Raw genomic sequence first — 23787 nt, 5'->3', positions numbered from 1 at the left:
TTTGTTATTCATCTTCTACCCCCATAATGTATCTAAGCTCGAAACAAAAATGACTAAAATAACTAGTACATATATCTTTAGTCTTTAATAACTTTAGTGCTTGACACTAAGAGGCTGGAGAGGCGGTGCTAAATTTTTTATCGGCGTTTTAGATTCATTCCATTAGCTTCGATAAATTAGGTATAATTTTTCGTAACCCTGAGCAAGCTTGGGCGGGCGGGTAACTAAGAAATATATCTAAAATAAGTTGCATACATTATGGTAGATCATGTACCAAGATATCTTCACTGCATACACATTCACATCATCATAATATTAGCTTATTTTAATAGCTTTGTATTTCTTTAATTAAAAATATTTATTTGAAATTTACCCAAAAAAAAAAAAAACTATTAATTTCAGTTTAATTTATTTATAACTTAACAATATGTACAAACAAACTTACAATTAAACCTAATGTATAACAATAACTTTAAGCTGTATGTTCCAAGCTTTGGTATAATTTGACAAAATTTTCACTGACAAAGTGTGAATTTCGATAAAACAGATTTATTTTTATTATAATAAAGCCTTGTCTTTAATTTTCATTAAAATGCAGAAGAAATGTGACACTTTGCAACAAATTCGATCAGATTGACGTTAAATTTCGCTAAGTACAAAAAGCCAATTAAATTACGGGATCGCGTGTTCTATGCACTGTTTGTTTGTTTATAAAATCACTAAGGTCACCTAAGTTTCGATACGTATATCACACTATGAAACTATCACAAGGTTATCACGCAAGTCGAATACACACACAATTACACTATGTACACGTCACATACACGTCACACCTATACTTATTGTAACAAATTGGAGTTGGAGATCACAGCTTTGTTTACGAATTACTGTAGCAATTAAACCGAACGGTTTACGACGCCAGAAAGAAAAGGCGTGGGGGATCAGCCCATCCGCATTATGTGTCGCCGGCGGAGGAGCCTCTCCATTGCGTAGAACACGCGATCTGACCCTCAGTAGGGGCACACTATCCCGCCCGCCCCCGGGTTAGCGACAGCGTCGGGGAAGTGCACCCTGCATATCTCCTTATACGTCTTCCCTTGTCTCTGCGGCCGCTCAGCGTGTCGGTAGCCGTTGTATCCGTTGTTGTACCCATTGTTGTACCCGTAGTTGTACCCGTTGTTGTACCCGTAGCCGCTGTATCCGTACGATCTCCTGCCGTTCCCGTTGATCGCGTCGTAGATCGCGTCGAAGAACGGCGCGGCCTCGGTCGCCACCACTGCAATTAGCAGGACGATTATTAAACTTCTCATGGAAGGCATCGCGGAAGGGTGCTAAATGGCAATTGTATCAATTCAGTTGACGGTCAATACGGCCTCGCCGGAGTGTCGGAGCCCGCGGTGGTTAAATCGCGAATGATACCGGGTGTCTCTCGTTGCCCGTTTATATACCGTCCTCGGATCATCCGGAGATAAATATTATGATCGCACGCGCCGGGTTCACGGTCCGTTCCCGGGAATCGCAATGAAGTGTTTACCGGCTAGAAGGGTATTTCATAGCGATAAGACGATATTTGGCTGGAGCGGCTGACGCGATCCAATCGGCTAATGGGGTCACCCTGTTATCAAATTTAAATTATATCCGTATGCGTTGACAAAATGCTTTTCATCTCACAATCACTGGAAAGAAGAATTAGTTATAGCTTCCGCATAATTCAAAGTTCAAACGAGTTTTCAATAACATAAAACATAAGTAGAGTATTACGTTCACGGCTGACAAGAAGAGCAATTTTGCATAGCGCAATGTTAAGGTGTATTGGAGTCAAGATCAACGGCGAGAACGTTCAACTTTGGCCGTGAATTTCTTCTGAAGATGACAATGCATATTATAAAAGGTTTAATTAAAATCTTATAATTATACAATTTTGTAACAAAAATAACAAAATATTATAAATGGTTTGTGTTTATTTATTTTGCACGCAAATGTTATTTTTAATTAAATTTAATTTGTTTCGTGTACCTGATACATAATTGTTCTTATATATTGCTTAGTATAAAAACATGTTATTTTTAAAGTTGTAATCATAAATAAAGGGATAAAATTACAATTTTTTATCTTTAAATAATGGACCTACTTTGAATTTTATAAAAATAGTTTAAACTAACCAACCATAATATACCTACCTAATAGGATATTATCATACATATTACTTTACATAATCAATTTAGATATACTCTAAACATCAAAACATATGTTCACTTTATCCAGCAAAAGCTAGCTCTAAATACAATACATATTACTTTCATTTGTGTAACTCTATTAATTATATCCATAAAGGAACTAACTTAACTTCTACTAAAACGAATGAATATTACAAACACAAAAACGGAAAAGGAAATTAATACACACTATTATTTTATTATTCTTATTCTCTTTCATGTAATCAACCGCAGCAAGGGTCAATACTAGTTAAAATAAACCTTTTAAAAACCTACTTAATTATTATATCAAAACAATGTAATAATACGCTCAAACAAAAATTGCATTAATTAAAATTAGAATCCAATTCGTGTAACTAATGTTTGCAATCAGTTTATTTAGGCCAAGTTCGTTAAAGTTATAAATTTAATCAGTGTGTAAAAACATATTATTACGGGAATAATATTGATGCAAATAATTATTGAAGGAAAACATTATTGGCATTATTCTTCGAATATGAGACAGATAATTCAATGACATCATAGGAAATACGCTAGGCTTACTAGTAATGATTTAATGTTCTTTAAATCCGTTCTTGGCATTAAATATTATACATAATTTGTGACTGTCTAATAACTAATTGTTTAATGGCATTAAATCACTCGCATATGAATATGTTTATGAAATAACAAAACAAAAGCATCGTCTTCTATTCGTTGTGAGATTATTTATTACGGTTTCTATATATTATGTATCTTCAAAGATTACATATATGATAAAACAAATTACACTTGTTAATGTTACTGGTATACAAAATCACATATTAAGTTTAATGAATAAAAATATAAAGAATTCAATTCAATTAATTCATAATACAATAAAATAAAAACCCGATGGTTCTCCTGAGTAGGAACCTAACTCACACCCTCTGACGCTATAAGATAAAATACAATGCTAGCACTGCAACAACAAGTTTGCTAAGAAAAATATGTATAATAGAATAGACAAAGAAGCATTAATTACACACACTAGTAAATTATTGTTCGTTTACTTTAATTAATGTTTTAGCAAAGATTTCCTTCTTCCTATCTATCATTGCATTTTAATGAAGCAGATTATATCTTTCAATACATGTATTGACACCAAAACACAAATATGAAATATCCTACAAAATACATAAAGAAGACACTAAAGAAAATAGGAAGGAATATGAAAAACCGCGACTTAGCACTCAAATAACCGCAAGATAATAAAATGACATGCACACTTCAAATTAAACAGAGTTTCTCAAACTTGCACAATTCCAAACTGTTTATAGCCTAACCGTATTTTATAATGGACCTTATACTGCATTTAAACATGAATTTCGACAAGCATGAAATACTATTACAGCTCAAATAGATTGTCCCAATGTTTGTGAACTTATATGGCTAAGTTATGAAACGCCGGCCAGGTGTCCTCCAAGTATAAGATAATTGTTTCAAACAAACTTCATTAGTCTCATACTTAACATTATTTCATTTTTTAGCTTATAAGGATATATCGCTACTATTCTTTTTTGTTTTATTCGTACGGGTTGAAAGGAACTAAGCTTTGGATGAAAATTACAAACTATAACGAGAACGGTGAAACGTGAAGCCAGCCCGCCCGCAAGTTGAGTGAAAGCTCTTTTTTATTCCAATACATTCAATTGATTGTTAATAGAGTTCAAAATTCAAATTTGAAATTAAAATTAATAAATTCAACATCAATTACTACATTTCCTACCTTGAGAAGATAGTACAAAATTATTGGTCACTCTCAGATCGACTATTGGTCCAACTTAGTAACAAAATGGCGTTGGCCATTATATATAGACCTTACTTTAAGTTTAAACATGATGTTTGATCAAATTGCATGATGTTTATAATAATGATCGACTGTTAGAGAATGTGTAATTATTAATAATTCAACCGGTTTATTAGTGCCGACGAAAAAAATATTTACGGTAAAACCATTTTGTTATATTTTCTACGCATCAACCCGAATAAATGAATTGTCAATTACAGTTATTATTATTTGTACTTTTAGTTTTATTCATATAAATATAAATAGAAAGTAAGATTTATCAAAATAGGTTCAGTAAAGCGAAGAAAATCAATATGGTTTTAAACTTATCGCACGTACAAAAAACGAATATTAGAATTCAATATTTCAATGTATATCCTAATGAAATGGAATACTTATATCAATATTACTAAAATTGAAGCTAAAGTTACATTGGGAATAGCGAACGTACTATGTTCGCCAATTAGGCCTTATCATGTTTCAGAATCCTGATGTAATATCACGTAATATTGTATTAATAATAACAGCAATGTTATTGGCATTTAATGGTCAATACATGGACATAACAACACAACATATTGAAGATACTTGCAAACCTACCTTAAATATAATTCATTTCATTTGTTTATAAAAGCTCCACTAATAGACGTAACGCACACATAAAATGTTATTATGATAAGAGAACAGTACCGATTTCTATAACTTACGAAACCTTATCCGCTTTATGAAAGAAGTGGAACATTAATATGCATAATTCAAGGAAGTAAAACGTAATAATTTTATTGCTCAGTAACGTACTTACAACAAAGCTCAAGTTTACTTTCTACAGAATAAGACATCGGGTTCAGTCACGAGACTGTAGGATGCCAAAAAATGCAATCTAGCACGAAAATTGTTCAGAGAATTATCACTTTCAAGCTTAGCCATTAAGGGCCAAATTCCTGTGAAGATAATTTGCAAATAGAGAATGGTGTATGCATAGATACAATTGAAAATATCAGGCTTTACTGTGCTAATTCCGTTCGAGCAGACACCACCGCAGTACAAACCATTTCACAACAAAATACCACAAACGCATTGATCAACACCAGCCGAGCCAATAATTAGTGTCCACGAATTGATCCGTTAATGACCAAAATCCTAATCATTCTGGCAATTCTAACATCTGATTTAATAATAATGCCTCGTATAATGATGTTAATTTTGAAAGGTATTCAAGTATGAAGGCCGAAGGGTCCTATCGTAAAATTCATGTAATAATCAAATACATCAATTGTAAGGATTGCAATTAAAACTATTCGCAAATTTATGTAACTATGTGATATATATTTTGTAAACCTAATAATTTAAGAAGTTGACCTGTGAACCCTCATAAAGAGTTTTGTAAAAGTTTAACATTAACTTCGAGGTTTTTTATTCCATGTTATTTTCAAATTTTAAAACATAAAACGCTAATAGAGCTCTTCATAAAGTCATCGAGTCATCGATATATTTTATATATTGTATTCTTATATTAGTAATTTTAGTATATATGTAATTATATACAAACTTGCTAAGAAATTATATTAGGTACACTAGACATTTCATCGACATCTTTGTGTCGCAGATTAGACGTGATAAAATTATAATATTATATTTTAAAAGGCCCATAAAGTTGCATCACTTAATAAAATATGCATTGCACCTACTTCCTTTATGTCGTCCTATTATACATATATCTATCACTGCCATCAACCAGTACCTACGATTTATGAGATAATAAAGTTATTATTTTACTAACAGGTGTATATGTTATTTCAACTACATACAACATATTATAAGTACCTACACTTTTAACTCAATCTCTTTTTTCGCAGAGCAATACATTTTTTTCTACTTCTATAGTTATATTGTTTTATAATTTAAATCGAAAATAGTCTCTAAATGTTCCATCAGTTGAAATGCACATTTCCTTTAGACATTTTATTTTCAAAAACAATAACTACCTACTAAAGCAGCATAATATTTCTAAATCCGCGCTGGTTCCAAAGAACCAGATAATCAGATTTGAAAGGACAATATTACGGTATTTCATTAAAGATCATAAGTTGTAAAAAATAAAGAATTTGTTGTAGTGCGTTAAAGCTTACTAGGAACAAGTCTCTGACGAATTTCATTTTCCAGCAATGTCAAGGATCAATAAACGTAATGTACCTTTACGTTAATAAACAAGGAAACAATACAAGCACAACTAGTAATTAACGGTATGTATCCGAGTTCTGATCATTTTATTATACACTAAAGCACTTCTTCTAATGGCCGGAGATCACCACTCCGCAGAGCTATTAAAACAATAAACTTTTGCCAGCGATACGATACCTTTGAGCTTTGCAATATAAAAATGCATTTACTGCACGCACTTGTTTTCGTGGGATATTTTAGGAGTTCATGGAAAATGTTCATGTTACAAATCCAATAAAATAAATTTAACTAACTAATAAGCAACTGTAAATGTAAAACGTAAAATATAGTAAACTTAGCATAAATATATGAACAATATGTATTAACTTAAAATATTAGACACTATTAGAGTGATTTTTGATAATTTAGGTCTCGCGTAGTATTTATTACAGTAAATTAACTAAGGTTTACAAAAGCACGAACCTATCTATTACCAACTAAATAGCATGTCAGGCGTTCACTTCAATTGGGTCATTACTCATAACCACTTCTGTCAAATATTGGAAGCGTGGGAATATAATTATCATTGAGTTTACTTCGACGGATCGCGCGTAAAATTGATTGCTGTCTCTGAATGTTACAAATTATATTTTAAATCTTTCTTTAAATACTTACTAGAAATGAAATTGGAGTGATACGGGTTAAGCACTCGCTTCTTTTATCTAACCGTAATTAATTTAAAAATAGGACATTCATAGTTGACCTTTTAGGTAAATAAAACTTTTAACCTTCTCATAATTACCACTTCTCGCCTATAAATCTGACCCTCTTCTAAACGTAATTATATGTACAAGTAATTTTATTTATATGTAATTAAAAAAATATTTCATAATATTTTCCCGTCTTCTAAAAATTTAGTAAATAATCCCAAATTATAACTAAAGGTTTTTTCTCAAGAAGCTTTCATGTCCAACATCAATTTGCAGCGGAAATTTCAAAGTAATAGAAGAAACCGAATGGGCTGTAAAAAACACGAGAGCACACATAACGACGTATAAACATAGCGTAAACATCGGTTAGAGCATACGCTATACAGCCTAGACTTGAGATAAAAGTCTGCTTTAGCTCCCAACCGCGCGTTCAAGCGATAAATAGACTTCTTTTAAAGCCATAATTTAAATGGAGCGCCAACAGCTTCTTTCACTCCATTCATGAATATTTTTAATAGAATAATCAATTGCGTCGTTGAAAACGAATCTTGTATTTGTTAGAACAGATTTTTTTATGTTGGTTTTAATTTGCTGACTCTATAAATATACCTAAACTCTACCCTACGTTAATACAACTCTCACATATTTCCACTACTTGTAATGTCAAAATAATTAGTGTACATAATATCTAATGTAAACTAATTAAAATCGTCGTAATCATTTTAATAATTAATAGCATAAAAATCAATTAGAATGCGGATCTTGAAAAATTAAGACGAAAAAACGAGGCATTTTCTGTAATAAGTAATAACCTGAAAATGACACAGATAAATATAGATTGTTAAGGATTACTGTAAAGTAGGTTAATTAAATGTTTTGCTATAAATTTGATAAGGTACTCGTATAATTAAATTAAGTAATTTACAAACAACAAAGCGTTCATTCGGCTTCATTACCATTACAATAAATACAATCTCATTTTATTTTGAACTCCGTGCATATAATCAAAATATTCTACTCATATGCTAATATGAGGAAGCGGGCCCTGAGGTAAATTTATGCATATTTTTGCTAAGATAATAATTCAAATCTTTCTAATATACATACTTTTATTACATTTTTCAAAAGAAAATTAAATTTCTGTATATCATTCATACATTTTAATGTTCATGAGACATCTAAAGTTTCTAGTTCAAGGATATTTTTCGAAGTTCTGTTTGAAAAATTTCCCTCTAATCATACTTGGGAATTTTTTCCAACTAATTTCTATAAACTTCGTTCAAATGTAGGTATATTCTAAGAACTTCGATTTTACTCAAAGCACAGAATACATAATAGCACAGACTAATAATAATATACTACGTATACAAATAATAGTATCTAAACGCTACTCAAAGATTGACACGCTCCGTTTGGGACCTAATCGTGTATACAAACACAATTCAAATTTGTTTTCATTGAATTCCTTATTGTTCCCAATCGACGTGAATTTCATTACATCGTGATTTAACCTTTATTTAAAACAAATTATTATAAAGTATTAGTCTGAAAAATATAAATGCCAATCAATAAACGTATTTCTAAAAGTATCGACTTGAATGGGTCAAACGCTGTAACTTTTTGTAATTAGTGGGACTCAATTTGTATGAAGATTTTAAAGTTTTCTTATTTATATCAAAATAAACATTTCCTAATAAAAAAGTACACTACGTATATTTCTTAACTAGCGACCCGCCCCGGCTTCGCACGGGTGCAATGCTGATACTATTTATACACTACAGAAAAACTGTGAACGTTGTATATAAAAACATAGCGGCCCGCTCCGACTTCGTACGGGTATGGATAGATAGATAGTCGGGCGGCCGGCCGGTACCGCCGCAAACGCTACGTCCCGCAATTTTTAAATCTGTAATATCTTCGAAAATATTCACTTAAATCATACGGTGTAAAGGGCCATATAGATATTGTATATTAAACGAACAATGTATTCAAGGTATTTAATTGGTTAAGGATTAATGCTGTATTGGTTAAAATCGCATCGAAAATTAGCCATTATTTTTCGTAAAAAGTAAATGACAAAAAAATGTTATTGTGGGTTATCCATAAGAGATAGACATATACCATCGCGGACTTTTCTGTAGACCTTTTTAATGTGTATAATACTTAGTACATTATTTTGATAAAACTCGTAGGGTTCAGCCTGCGTTTGCAATGTAAGCGGAAAAAATGTAATTTTTTACGACATCACTTTAGAAACCTCAAAAATAACAGTACTTCTTCACTATTTAATGGATGTTATTATACATATAAACCTTCATCTTGAATCACTCTATCTATTAAAAAAAAACCGCATCAAAATCCGTTGCGTAGTTTCAAAGATTTAAGCGTACAAAGGGACATAGGGACATAAGGACATAGGGACATAGGGACAGGGAAAGCGACTTTGTTTTATACTATGTAGTGATAGTGATGTCCAATAAAAGTTCCATTGCGGGACCGCGATGGGCCGCAAATAGCATAACAAACAACATACTGGTTTAAAATAATTCAATATAGTTAAGACTGTTTATTTTTGGATCAATTATGGTCTTTGTGGGTAAATACATCATGTACATAATATTATCTTTCTTATGCGTGCGTTGGTATACCCGAGACAATATGCGTAAATAATATGCATAATTTTATGTTCTCATTCAATAGTTTATCAAGCTCGTATAGGTATTCAATATTATAAATGGTGTTCCGCATTCTGGATTCAATTCCTCAATAAATTTAGAAATATTACTACAACGCGTTCGCGTTGGTAACAAAGACGTTGTGTATTCCATTCATAATCATTTTATTTTATGACCTCAACCACTCCCGACTTCTTTTATAAATAGGTAGGTACCTCATTTTTATATCTTACTAGCGGTCCGCCCCGGCTTCGCCCGTGGTACATATTTACGTTTTCTCTACATAAAAACCATCCTCGTACTTCAAGGAATATAATAAAAAAAGAATTATCGAAATCGGTTCAGCCGTTCTCGAGTTATGCGCTTACCAACACATTTTGCGATTCATTTTTATATATAAGATTTTAGTTTATGCAGCTATATATATGTAATATCTATTACTTGCGTTCTAGTAAATAATATCTACTTTCATTTTAAATATACTTAGTTTGAATTTGACCTTTACAATTTGATATCTATATATGTACCTAACTATTCTGTGTTGAACGATAAGTGTTTAGAGTTATCAAAATTCTCAAAAAACATCACACATGATGCTTCCAAATTAGGCTTTATAAATAACTTTTTAACCTTAAAATATTTTACAACAAAATTAAGTTTGACAATGGGTGCTACAACAGAGACTTGATGTTCTATAATAAAAATATTTTAGCGCTTCACGAAAGCTCTTGCTTTTTAATTGGGTACAATAAACTTGTTGAGATATATAAATAAACACAGCGACTGTAACAAAGCTAGTAAAAAACAGTGGAAATAGATATTTTAATTGAATTCAAAAAGTTGTCTAAAGCCATGAATGCCTTTTTTTTTTCTTTTTTTTTTATAGTGGGGAAATCTTCCAAAGATACCCACGGCCCCCGGGGATGGAGCCAAGGGTTATGTCGGATTCTTACCGACTAAAACCCCACTGTGTTGCGTCGAGCCGCGCAGTTAGCCAGGACCGCGGGTACTCTTAGAAATCGTCCACGACCCTGGCAGAAGCCATGAATGCCTATATCAACATACCTAGTGCTAGCTACATAATATAACCAATAGATGATTGGTATTAGATATGATTAGTCGTGTCGCCAAATATCGCTATCGCTACGGAAGCTTTTGGGTTTATTTTCTGTAAAATATCAATACCCACTATAAGTATCTTTATTTCTGTAAAATATTAGCACACCTGAAAGCATTTGTAGTCCAATTACCTAGGAAATGTTACAGACTTAGTAGATACAATTTGTTCCCGATCAATCATCAGTTTACCGACATCATAAATGCAGTAAATTTTCTTGATATTTTTAACTTTTACTGTAAGAAATTTACTCTGATAATTATGTTTTTCAAATAAACAAAAAAAAATGGATTGCCATGCTCACCGTCTTTGATTCTAATACTTTTTTTTTAATACATAGGTATTAACTTGACCAGACCCTTTATAGATTTCTTTACTTCCCACCAACAATGTTTTTATTGCCTACGTTTTACAATCCCTTCGCTCCAAAGCGAGGAATATATAACGAGATTATTATAAAACAAGGAAGACAATACTAATAGCGGTATTCCTGGTCCAGAACATAACATCGGTTATTTCATACGGCCTCACAAGTTCATTGGCAACGCATCCATAATCACCTTTCAGGGATTTCCCGGTTCGCATGAGATATTCACCTCGTGTCATCAATTATTGTGCCAAAATAGTATTGATGAGTTCTTGAAACAGCATAATTATTATAGGGCAAAAGAAATGCATTAATATTCCCAAAAAAAACTTGAATTCATTAATGGATAATTTGAGATACCTAATTTGTATAGGGAGGTACTAAATCCATGAAATTAAAAAATCACAGCTGTTTTTTGATAATTGAACTTTTATTTTCATCTAATACTAAATGGAATATAATATATTTAATGTCCTTTTTATGCATTATGGTACTATATGAAAAAATGAGCTGTTATATTATTTTAAAGCAAACATTATACGCGCCATTTAGTATCGTGCTTAGATCAAGGTTTCGAAATTGTTATTCTAATAATTAATGACTTCGATAAAATTAATTTCGGCGTACACAGCTCGAACCCCTTAACCCTTACGTAACTGATCATGCGGAAAAACATATTATCACTCATTGCCAAATGAATTTTTGCGTCAATCATCTTAACGGCCTTAGGCTATAATCGATGAATTCACTTCGAGGCCATTACAGGAGTGGTTTTATATAAAAACTGTATGTATAATGTAATATCGTATATCCTAAGGTTAGGCACTGCTATTATTTTGGTTATGAAATTGTAGTAACGCAACTAATTAGTTCAGCTATCTTTCGTACCTATGAATAATATAACAAAAAAGCCCACATTAGCCATGAAGCACTTGCTTTTTAATCAATCAATCTAACATATTTCATTGAAGATTGAAATTTTTAATGTAGGAAGGAGTTAAAAATGGACACACCTCGTCATTACCATTTATTTTCAAGATAGCTCATGTTGTACATTCTAGCACGTGATTTGTTTATTGCGAGAACAATTTTTCAGCTTGCTTAGAGCGCAGACTCCAATGTGTGCTACGACTACTATAAAATATTAAATCGCTCGTTTTATGGCGGCGTCTAATATTCTGACCTTAGTCAAATATTATGGTTAATTGAAGTCAATGCCGCCCTGAGTTGAGGACAATATTCACGAGTCTGAATCATCCGTAAACATAACTTATTTTTAATCTGCCATTTATACTAGAAATGTTCGTCAATCGTCATTCATCTTCTTAGCATTATAAGCGGTGCTTCCCGCATTCGCCGACATTCAAACCATAGGTACCTATATCATAGGTACATGTTAAGGATATTTTACGTGGTACGTCTTTGTATTTAGTAATTTGTGATAATATATCCAGTGATATTAGTAGGTAATGAAAAAAACTCCCATAGCCTTCTAGTTTTTTAAACAATCAAAATACTTTTCAATACATATCTAATCGATAAATTATTTATAAAGCTCACACACATGTGAGTGAAGTCCCGTGTCCTCTTCTGTCTCATCACTTATGTTATGCACATTACTCATCATCGGTTACACAATAATTTGTTTAATTTATGAACAATTAGGTAACCTAGAACCCCTACGATCTACTCTCACGATTTTACCCCTGAGACAAATAAGAGGTCACATTCAAACACATAATAAAATGAAATACAATATGTAAGTAGTTTTAATTCATTTAATCATTAGATTTAATCCTTTTGTGTGTCGCTAATTCAGAAGCTTGTTTTGCATAAAATAAATTTAAATATTAATCAACAACAATATCTACAGACCTGCATATAAATTATTATGTAGTTCCTAACTGAATAAGGATAAATACCCAGGTGCTGGAAAAGCCTATCTTCATTTAACAATCGTTTTTTTTTTTCCTTCATAAGGTTAGAACCACATAGAACCTATATTCTCAGTCGCAACAGTAGGTATAGGTATGCGTTATTACCATGTGCCAACGGTCATCAATGTTTATAGATTGTTATACTGTAACGTTGAAAGCTAATAGCTATAAGGTTTTAATTTTATACAAAGGAAAGTACATCAATTATAATACAATATTAGATACCTATATTTTATGAAATTATAAGTAGGGGTAAAGTCACTAGTAGTTGACCATGTACCTGTAGTTGACCGCTAATGCACATAAACCGTTATAATAAGAATTCGCGGCAATTTTAAAAACTCATTCGTTAATAAGTAGTTAGTGCTGCTATCTGGTCAAATAGGCGCGAAAATTGCGCATTCATATCTGTCAAATATAGTAAATGGTTGCCAGTTGTTTGTTGAGTGACGGACCATAAAATCAATAAATTCGTTTTTAGGGTTCCGTAGCCAAAATGGCAAAAACGGAACCCTTATAGTTTCGTCATGTCCGTCTGTCCGTCTGTCCGTCTGTCCGTCTGTCACAGCCGATTTACTCGGAAACTATAAGTACTACAGTGATGAAATTTGATGGGAATATGTGTTGTATGAACCGCTACAAAAATATGACACTAAATAGTAAAAAAAAGAATTGGGGGTGGGGCCCCCCATACATGTAACTGAGGGATGAAATTTTTTTTTTCGATGTACATACCCGTGTGGGGTATCAATGGAAAGGTCTTTTAAAATGATATAAAGTTTTCTAAAAAACATTTTTCTTAAAGTGAACGGTTTTTGAGATATCAGCTCTCAAAGTCGTAAAAAGTATGTCCCCCCCCCTCTATTTTTATAACTACGGGGTATAAAATTCTAAAAAAAATAGAGGTGATGCATGCTAATTAACTCTTTCAACGATTTTTGGTTTGATCAAAGTATCTCTTATAGTTTTTGAGATAGGTTGATTTAACTGTAATTTATTATATTTGCTGCTACGGAACCCTTTGTGCGCGAGCCCGACTCGCACTTGGCCGGTTTTTTGTAATAATATTCGTAGAGATTGAAAAAGTTTGAAGCTAAATACTAGGAACTTTGTCACCTTGTTGACGGTAAGTGTTTTTCGTTTCTTATTCGTTTATGGTTTATTTAAATGACAGGGTAATTAAAATTTAAAGATTTGTTGACAAAATTGAGATGTGGGGGTGGTCCAATACTGATTCCGTTTGACTGTGATTTTCTAGTAATTGACCATGGTGGTCCATTACCGAATTACCGTTTGACTATGATTTTCTAGTAATTGACCATGGTGGTCAACTTTTGATTAAGTTCTGTATCTTTTAAATATACTGCATATAATAATTAATTAAAATAAACTATTTTATTTACTTTAAAAATAGATTGATTTTCTTTAGTAGTTGACTAACTTTATGCCTACGAATTTATGGCTATGGTCTATTATTAAAACCAATTTTTATCTTGTAGATGCCTGGGAAAAGGGGCGCATTCCTAAATTATACTGAAGCTGCAATGCTTGCAGCAGTGAACGATGGTCTCTTCAGAAGAAAGTGTGATTGAGTCAGAAAATGAGATTGAAAGAGAATCACCAATTGTGGGTTTAAAACCCCCGCAAAAAGTAGATAGAGAATCTAATATCTAATATCTAATATATTCTAATATATTTATATATATTATATATATATATATATATATTATAAAGGCGAAAGTTTGTAAGGATGTATGGATGTATGGATGTATGGATGTTTGTTATTCTTTCACGTAAAAACTACTGAACCGATTACAATGAAATTTAGCACACATATAGAGGGTTACTTGGATTAACACATAGGATAGTTTTTATCCCGGAAATCCCACGGGAACGGGAACTATGCGGGTTTTCCTTTGCAAACGCGGGCGACGCCGCGGGCGGAAATCTAGTATGTCATATTTAAGTACGACAATTACTTTTATCCTGGAAAAGTACTTAAAGCTACGAAAGAAACAGCAACAATCTCATCTATGAAATCAAATGGTCGTTTGTGGAAATGGCCCGAACATAAAGATGTGCTCGACTATCCCTGGGATGCAGTAGTTGCTCATATAGAGGCTCCCAAGAAGACCAGTTCTACGAGAAATGTATTTGATGTTCCAGAGATAAATTCCTTGATATGATAAATTTGGCAAAAAGTTTGACGTTTACACTTTGTGTTTGACAGTATCCTTTTGTTTTATAACCATCTGTCGGATCTTTTAGAACCTTGTTTTTATTTAAATTACTAGATTTCCGCCCGCGGCTTCGCCCGCGTTTTCAAAGGAAAACCCGCATAGTTCCCGTTCCCGTGGGATTTCCGGGATAAAACCTATCCTATGTGTTAATCCAAGTTACCCTCTATATCTGTGCTAAATTTCATTGTAATCGGTTCAGTAGTTTTTACGTGAAAGAGTAACAAACATCCATACATCCATACATCCATACTTACAAACTTTCGCCTTTATAATAGTATTAAGAATTAAGATAGGCTTAATTCTTAATACTATTATAAAGCGTTTTCTTTTCATCTTATTTTGCTTCTTATTTAACAAATAACCCAATTAAAATTGTAGCATCTGAGTGGTCATCTACTGATGCAAAATATGGTCATCTTCTAGTTTTTAGATGGTCAACTACTAAATTTCTAATATAAGAACATTTTTAATTTTTTTTAAGTTTATTCGACCATTGTACGTGGTGAAATGCTTGTTCATATGTTAAAACACATTTCACAGGGTTTCCAAAAAAATAAACTTACTGAATTCATATGATAATTAAAGTCAAACATTTAAAAAGAATATTCTGTCTCCTTAAGTGGTCATCTACTGATGCTTTTACCTTAATTTTAATAAACATTTTCCTAAAAATAAATAAAATTTTCTCTAGATAGGTAGTCTACATGGAAAAGATTAATAAGAAAGCTAGCTAATCCTTTTTCTTTTTTACTATAAATATACCTAAAATCTTTTTCACTAAATAAATAAACAATTTAACAACAACATAAAATAGTATTAAAACCGCTAAAAGTACAGCAAAAAGCACACTATAGACATCTAGCAGTGAACGCTGGAACCACGTGCTACTTTTCGACGGCAAAGATGGCGGCGCTGTTCTATGACGCGCTACATACTCCGTCCAATAGATGGCGCTGTCTAAAACATCCATTGGTCTATCGTGCCATAGTTTAGAAACAGAGCGCGCGCTTTGCTGCATCCTGGAAAATTAATTTGTACTTAATTTATAAATAAACTAGTATAGAAATAGATACGAGCATCTGTTTCAGATAACAGAGGAAGACTTGTGCTCATTTATACCCTATTCTAAAAAAACCCTAAAATATGAGGGTAATTCCTATATTACTTGCTCTGTGGGTAATTCATGAAAATTGTTCAAATAAATAACACAACAGTGTTCGTAAATATATAGCTTATTATATTCTCTTTGGTTAAACTCTCTTTGTAGAGGGAATTTAAAATACAATCCATAACTCGTAATGCAACCTTAATAACCATATACGAGCCAATTAACATATACATATTTTGTTATATTTGATTCAAAGCCCGAAACCAAAAAAAAATTGTGCTACATCATAAATTCATTAAACCTACTATTGTGATAATGGTGATGAGGCGAGCATGTTGCAAAGTACTTTAATCAAATTAGAAGATTTAGAATAAATATTCTCTCTTAATTTTGTAGTAAACACTTACTTTTCAGTAGTCAGATATTCGATGAAATCTTTCAAGGAATCCGCGCTGACATGGTCAAAGTAAAGAGTAGTTCCCAAACCAGAACTTTCGATGGCCGCAGCATTAGAAAATTGGTCTCCAAAGAACGGTATTGCTAACAATGGTTTTCCACAATGTGCCGCTTCGGAGAGACTGAGCATACCCCCATGTGAGATGAATGCCAGGACTTTTGGGTGACCTAAAATAATTAAGTGCGATTATAGCATAAGAGATTGGCGCGATGCCCGATCCGTTGATAACTAAGGGTCCCTTTAAGTGAAAAGAGTCCTCGACTACAAAGTTTTAAAGAGCTCTAACCAAGGAACTTCATTATGTCCACTATTATCTATTCCAGTTACGCCAGACACATTGTTGTAGTGTATTTTATTTAAGTAAATTTTAATTAAGCGCATATCCTATCACAAATAATGTATGTGGTTATAGATAAAATAATGTTTACAAACTATTACCGTTAAATGATTTTAAATCGAAACAGTTTTATCATAATTAACAAAAACAACATATTTATGTTTTCATGTTCCGTTCTCTTGAAGCCTACGCTTCATTAAGCTAAGTAAAGTCGATTCTTTAACCAGATTTATGAAATCCATATCATTATTTTTTCTCTATCATGCATGACAAGCACGCTAGTAATGGTTAATAACCGGTTATGAAGTACAGTTATGTTTACGCCTACATGAAGATAACTACCAATTTATCTAAAAATATTATAGGTAATTAGGTTACGAAACGTATCAGTAAAATCGATATTATAGAAATGTGAACAATACTAATATTCTTAGAGCATTGAACCAACCTAATATTATAAATACGAAAGTTTGTGTGTGTGTATGTATGATGTTTGTTACTCTTTCACGCAAACACTGCTGAACCGATTACAATGAAATTTAGCACACATAGAGAGTAACTTGGATTAACACAGAGGATAGGATTTATCCCAAAAATCTCACAGGAAGGGAGCTATGCGGGTTTTTCTTTAGTTACGTTACGTTACGTTTTAACCCGGGACAACAAGAAACCTTCAGCGTCAAAACCGCCACTTCTCTGTGCTCAAATAACAGCCATATTTGTTTTTCACACATATCAAAGCAAACCAGAGCCAAATCATAGAAGTTAGAATCAAATACTTACATAATATATCACGCTGAGGAAACCAAGGGCGAGTCAATATGTTCTCGTAATCTTCGTTTAACGTAATATTCTCCAGTTTCCATAGAACTTTCTGTGGTATGCGTTTGAAAGCATCTAGGAACTGCTGCATTTTTTGTGCGCTCATAGTACTGGCTTTTAAATTAGAGCCGAAACTTACGTAAATCACACCATTTTTGGCGGACGTGAGGAATTTTTCTAAATCCTGTAATAATATAAAAATGTATTTAAATTAAATGCGGGGGTGATTTCGACTTAAGAATAAATTGAGGTTTTACAATAATAGGACAATAATTTTGACTGTAAATGAAACAAACAATATTTACTTTACTGTAAACATAACAGTGTCTTGAAAATACCAGGAAATGTATTTATCCGCCTCAATGCGCTCTAGTCATTATGACTAGCGAATTTTATTAATTGACTTAGATAGTAATTACAACTTACTTTACCTTTCTGTTCAAACAGAATTGGAGGATAAACTAAGAATATATATAAATAGTAAAACATGTTTGATTTTATTAATCAGTGAGTTATTGAAACTTACCTGTGGAATTGGTTTGGGTTTATCAATATGTATGCCCCCGATTTCTAGAACTTGGGGTGAAAGAAGTCGCGCTCCTGTCACAGAATAATGCTGATACGCAAACATCATCTTCATTCTTTCTTTGCCAACCTTTTGCATGTCAAGGGGAACATCTGGGAGATATTTATTAAAAACTTTATACACATTATCATGAACCAATCGTTGTGCAAGATATGTAATGTAGTAGTCCGCTAAATACGCTTCTACCTTATCATACAATGAGGGATTCGGCCCTGATCGAGAAAAGTAGAACGCATCAGCCGAAAAGTCAAATGGAATACCAAGACGATAATAAGCCCAGGGTAGCAAAGTGTGAGATGTGATTCCAATAATAGGCGCATCGTATAGAGCAGCTGCAAATGCAAGCCCGCAATCGCTCATAAATTGTTCCACAAATACAACATCAATCTTCTGCTTCTTAGCTAAGAAATCTTGAACATTTTTATTTATGAATAAGTTTTCACAGTCTTCTATCGTACCAGGGATGGTTACCACAAAGTGTCGGTACAAATTGATCAAATGAATATAATTTGAACTGATAGGTTCATAATCAGACATAGGTGGCATCATCTTCTTTCTGTCTCTATTGAGCGATAGATCTACAAAGGTCATGTTCGGTGGCGGATTTTTTTCCAAGTAGTTGTTCATGACCGTTACAGAGTGACCTCTGGAAGCCAATTCTCGGAAAAGCCTTTCAAAGGCCATATAGTGGCTTTTGAGAGGTAGAGTCACAATAACGAGCACATTTAGAGCGGTAGCATAGTTCAATACTTGAATTAAAGTTAAACTAAAAAATAAAAGTACGAAGAGCTTTCGCGGAATCATTATTCGCACGCGGTTTAGGGTCAACGATCTCGAGTGGCGTTGAAACACAAGTCACACTCGGACGAGGGCCTACAACCAACTGATTTATTTAAGAGCAAAGCTCCGTTCAGTAATAGTCAAACGCAAAATAATGTATTACATGGTATTACTTACTTGATACGCTCTATTGTTTGTTGTATAAATAGTTAATACATATTGATAAAGTAATCTGTAGTGTAAATAGGACAATGTGAATCGTACATCACCAAATGTGTTCTTATAATATTGTGTAGAAATAAATAAAGTTAGTTCTAAACAATATTTAAAATCAACTATCCGGTTCCGATAGATGCTATATTATCTGCATGTGCAGCTAGGTATAAGGAAAACGCATCCGCACCTACGTCAACAAACATTTTTCGCAAATTACCAATGTTGTACGTATCTTGTATGTACTTAGTTACGTTGGTTTTGAATAAAAAAAAATACGTGTGGCACTCGAGGACTGCCGCGGTAACGCTATTGCATAGCATCGCATCGCTGTGCCGGTTAGAGTGGGGGGTGTTAGGTTTTTTCGTTACGGAATTTTTACATTCGGTCGCCACGCTCAAAGTCTAAGATAAAAGCTATGCAATAGCATAAAAATTATATAAAATAAAACAACAGAAATGCTTTAACATTTTTATATTAAAAATACTTAAATAAATAACATATTTACATTAAAGATTACATACATTATTAATTACAAATGAATCACAAGCAATCAGAAGAATTGATTTATAAGTGACCATCAATATATGTATAAAAACGCTAATACATAACAAAATTCGTTTTGAATCATAGAAATAGTGTTTTATATCACTCCAAATGCATACGAACATGAAATTTACATTGTACAAATGTCATGTATCCAGTCCTTGTACCCTCCAAGAATATATTTAAACATAGAAATACATCAGAAGTGGGATCTAAATCCATAAAAAAAGCTTACTAGAATAATAATCTAAATTAAAATAGCCTTTTCTGCAGTATATATAGACAAACAGCTAGAAAGAATAGAGCAGCGAAGAAAATGATGACTTTATCTGTGAATTCTCTGCGGCCATACTTCTTGAGAAGTTTGCTGGATTGCTGGATTGTGCTACTTGTGTTTTGTAACTCTGATTGTGTGCCCTGTAAGAAATATTTGTTATGCTTACTCGTCCTGTATATGGTTTATTCTATTTATAAATATTTATCTATATAATTTAAAATCTATACTAATACTATAATGCTGAAGAGTTTGTTTGAACGCGCTAATCTCGGGAACTACTCGTCCGATTTGAAAAATTCTTTCGGTGTTAAATAGACCATTTATCGAGGAAGGCTATAGGCTATATATCATCTCGCTAAGACCAACAGGAGCCGAGGACTGCGGGTGAAACCGCGGAGCGCAGCTAGTATACATATACATAATAACCCATTGACCACCGAGCGGCCCGATCGGGCCGCGACACAATAGATTTTCTATTGTGTCTGTGATTCGGGGACTGAGGGATTAAAGTTATTTGTAAATCTATGTTATTATCTCACAAACAATTAATTAATTAAATATGTATATAAATGTATTGAACCTTAACATATTATTATATTATATAAGAAACTATTATTTGAACTTGAAATTTGACTCACATGAACAGTTGTGCTAGATGAAACAAGATTGTCAAGTGTGTCCTGACTCCTCTGGGTAGTGGCTGCTAACTGCCGGCTTATTGTTAGCAGCTGTTCGGTCACACCTTAACAAAATCAAACATATTTTACACAAAAATAATTCTGAACAATATATATAACAAGAACATAATAAAGAAGATACTATACAGGAAATTAGAATTAATGTTATAAATATTAGCCATAATGTACAAGAATACAAGCCAATAATGAATAAGTTGGTTACAACTTACCCGTTGATACTTTAAGCAATCCATCTCTATCGACTTTTTTATTTCTCAATCTCAGCACAGATTGCTCTCCTTCTGGTGCATTCATTAACTCTTCCCGCTGCACCTTTTCAATCTCCAGCATACTATTTATATTGGCTTCCTTGAACTCTTTGAGGAGGCTTAAAAATAAAGAAAATAACACAAATTACAGTGTCAATTTTTGTATGACCATCAAGACATATAACTTCTTAGTTTCCCCGTGAACAAACTTGATGTAAAGTGTGTAAACCGAAGTTGAATCCTTATATATGCAATATAGAAATAAGCTATTACAAAAATTTATTTCATCATATTTTTTTAATGTTGTACACATTTTGTTGGGTGTTTGTGTTAAAATATGGGCCCTATAAAGTTAAATTTGCTAGAAAATAGGAATAGCTTTTTACATTAATTTGAATGGTAAACTACTCTCAAAAACATTTTTTTTTTACAACAACCTTTAACTACAAGAAATCATAGCAATGGAAAAAAATATACCTAAATCAATATAATTTAAAATGATATAAAAAAATCGTAATATTTACCATGCCTGCAGATGCCGCTGAGAAACCAATTCAATGCCAAATTTTTCATCTCCAGTTTCCTTCCCATGTAAGTCTAATTTGTCCAAGAGATCTCTTAAATTTGTGATAACTTTTCTTCCCTTTTCATTCAGTTCATTCAATTTGTCCATTGAATTGGTACATTTTGATATATCCTATATTGAAAAATATTCAGACATAGAAATAATAAGGCAATGAAAACAAAATAATATTAAGTGTACTTTCTGGGTTAAAAACCTAACTAAACAGAACTATTACATGAAAACAAAACTATTAATATCGATAATAATAGATGTAAATCTTATACAAGTGCAAATGAAAATAAATGCAAATAATTATCTCATAAAAGATAACATATGGGGTTAATATAATGTCCAAAATATGTATTTTCTTTATATTTACTTACGTGTATAACAGCTTTCAATTGAAAGTGATATTTTGCTGCTGTTTTTACAAAATTCTGATAAGTTATATCCGCATTATCTAATTTTTCAGTAAATTTTCCATATGCTTGCTGACTGCTAAGATCAATCATCATTAAAATATGATAAATTTATCATAAAACAAGCCTTAAATTTATAAATATCAACATCCAAATGCAAAATCTGCGATTTGCGATATATTTATTTTGGCAAATGTTCATAAAGTGACAGTGATGACTGAAAAATCAAGAGTGAAGTTGTGTACGTCAGTCGTCAACCTCAACGTCATAATGACGGGTTATTTTCAGAACAAATACATGCCCATTGGATGTACGTTTTTGCCACGGATCCTAGTCTATTGGCTTTGCACCCATATTTATTTAATTTTGAATTAACAGTATATCCGTTGTTATTGTATATTTTATATATTCATTTGACATTTCACGCAAAATACGCGCTTGATTAATAAAATTATTTGATATATTATAGTTTTCGAAAAATTGTACGAAGAACCAAAAAGAAGAATGTTATGGTAACATAAAACATTTCTCATCAATGAATATGGTAGATAGGTATTACAAAGGTTAAAAAATTGTAGGATTACTTAAGTGTAAAAAAATAATAAAAAGCTTATAAATTAAGAAAATTTTATTGAAACACCACACAACATTTAATTCGTAACATATACATGACGATTTAACCTACCAAAAGCATTGCAATAATTATTCGTGATTCAAAAGAAGATTTGTACCTACAATCCATGTGTCTATAATATTAAAAACGAAAAATTCAAGATCTACTCCCATTCGTCAAATACGCAGTTTTCAAGATACAATAGATGATGTGTTTTACTGCTCCTCAAACTTCTTCTACACGTGGGACAGGCTGGTCGCATCTTTATAGCTCTGATTAGACATTCCGTGCAAAATATGTGACCGCATATGGTTGACGATACGGATTGCTTTGCAAAGTTTTCAAAGCATATAGGACATTTAATTTTTAAGCATCTATTACGTTTAGATTTTGTCTGAAAAAGTAATAGCAGAGTCAGTTTTATTAGATAAAAATAAATCTATACCTACGCATCATAACAGCCTATAGATACGATTTTTTTTAACGTGATAACGTTTTTAAAATCGTTTTAGTCGGGTGACATGTTCAGAAACTTGTGTCACACCAAAACCTCACGAGCGCGATCGCAGGTATAACGAGAGAGAGAGACGGACCGATCTCCCGTCTCATCTCTGCCACACTGCATTATGTTATCACGTAAACATCTCGATCGTAAACCTACTTTACAAACAACCAATTTTTACTAAAAGATGGTCACAACAACAGCTATAAAATTGTACATGTGTATACAAACAAATTCAATAGATGCTAGTTACTTTTGTGACTTTCGTTTTATTTCCTTCTTTTTTAGTCCGTTTCTTTTTGCCATAAGTGGGATTCACCACTTTGTTATCGGGCGTCATCACCAAACATGAAGCAATTAAAGTTTTGTTATAATAACATTATATCA

General features: G+C 32.5%; 3 protein-coding genes across 3 annotated transcripts; all 3 read right to left on the bottom strand.

The window, feature by feature from the left end:
* Positions 1–519: 519 nt before the first annotated feature.
* LOC149905691 (uncharacterized) lies at positions 520–1491 on the bottom strand. Its single transcript, XM_090105572.1, has one exon. The coding sequence runs from the start codon at positions 1317–1319 to the stop codon at positions 1011–1013; it is 309 nt and encodes a 102-aa protein (XP_089961698.1). The 5' UTR covers positions 1320–1491; the 3' UTR covers positions 520–1010.
* Positions 1492–15880: 14389 nt separating this feature from the next.
* LOC149905690 (UDP-glycosyltransferase UGT5-like) lies at positions 15881–19408 on the bottom strand. Its single transcript, XM_090105440.1, has 4 exons — positions 18480–19408; positions 17915–18137; positions 16745–16961; positions 15881–16248 (listed from the first exon to the last, which is right to left on the bottom strand). The coding sequence occupies exons 1-4, from the start codon at positions 19341–19343 to the stop codon at positions 15960–15962; spliced, it is 1593 nt and encodes a 530-aa protein (XP_089961566.1). The 5' UTR covers positions 19344–19408; the 3' UTR covers positions 15881–15959.
* Positions 19409–19991: 583 nt separating this feature from the next.
* Sec20 (vesicle transport protein Sec20) lies at positions 19992–22489 on the bottom strand. The gene is made up of 5 exons (XM_090105575.1): positions 22250–22489; positions 21826–21998; positions 21263–21420; positions 20994–21097; positions 19992–20495 (listed from the first exon to the last, which is right to left on the bottom strand). Exons 1-5 carry the CDS (start codon positions 22379–22381, stop codon positions 20331–20333), a joined length of 732 nt encoding a protein of 243 aa, XP_089961701.1. The 5' UTR covers positions 22382–22489; the 3' UTR covers positions 19992–20330.
* Between the last annotated feature and the right edge of the window lie 1298 nt (positions 22490–23787).

The sequence above is a fragment of the Colias eurytheme genome, chromosome 9 (assembly GCF_061535395.1).
Source record: "Colias eurytheme isolate Ceu_HAF_F1 chromosome 9, ilColEury1 Martin Lab GWU primary, whole genome shotgun sequence".
Taxonomy (NCBI): Eukaryota; Metazoa; Arthropoda; class Insecta; order Lepidoptera; family Pieridae; genus Colias; species Colias eurytheme.
Note: the sequence above shows the minus strand (reverse complement) of the source record. Positions and strands in the feature narration are given on the sequence as shown.

What these genes read in the sequence shown, in the direction of transcription:
- LOC149905690 (XM_090105440.1), bottom strand. Translation starts at nt 19,343, where the DNA reads ATGATTCCGCGAAAGCTCTTCGTACTTTTATTTTTTAGTTTAACTTTA. An exon ending in TCCTCAGCGTGATATATTAT is followed by an intron (nt 16,962 to 17,914) that starts GTAAGTATTTGA and finishes TAATTATTTTAG; the next exon opens with GTCACCCAAAAGTCCTGGCA. An exon ending in GAATATCTGACTACTGAAAA is followed by an intron (nt 16,249 to 16,744) that starts GTAAGTGTTTAC and finishes TTAATTTTCCAG; the next exon opens with GATGCAGCAAAGCGCGCGCT.
- Sec20 (XM_090105575.1), bottom strand. Translation starts at nt 22,381, where the DNA reads ATGATGATTGATCTTAGCAGTCAGCAAGCATATGGAAAATTTACTGAA. An exon ending in AATTGAAAGCTGTTATACAC is followed by an intron (nt 21,999 to 22,249) that starts GTAAGTAAATAT and finishes TTTTCAATATAG; the next exon opens with GATATATCAAAATGTACCAA. An exon ending in CAGCGGCATCTGCAGGCATG is followed by an intron (nt 21,421 to 21,825) that starts GTAAATATTACG and finishes TTTATTTTTAAG; the next exon opens with CCTCCTCAAAGAGTTCAAGG.
- LOC149905691 (XM_090105572.1), bottom strand. Translation starts at nt 1,319, where the DNA reads ATGCCTTCCATGAGAAGTTTAATAATCGTCCTGCTAATTGCAGTGGTG.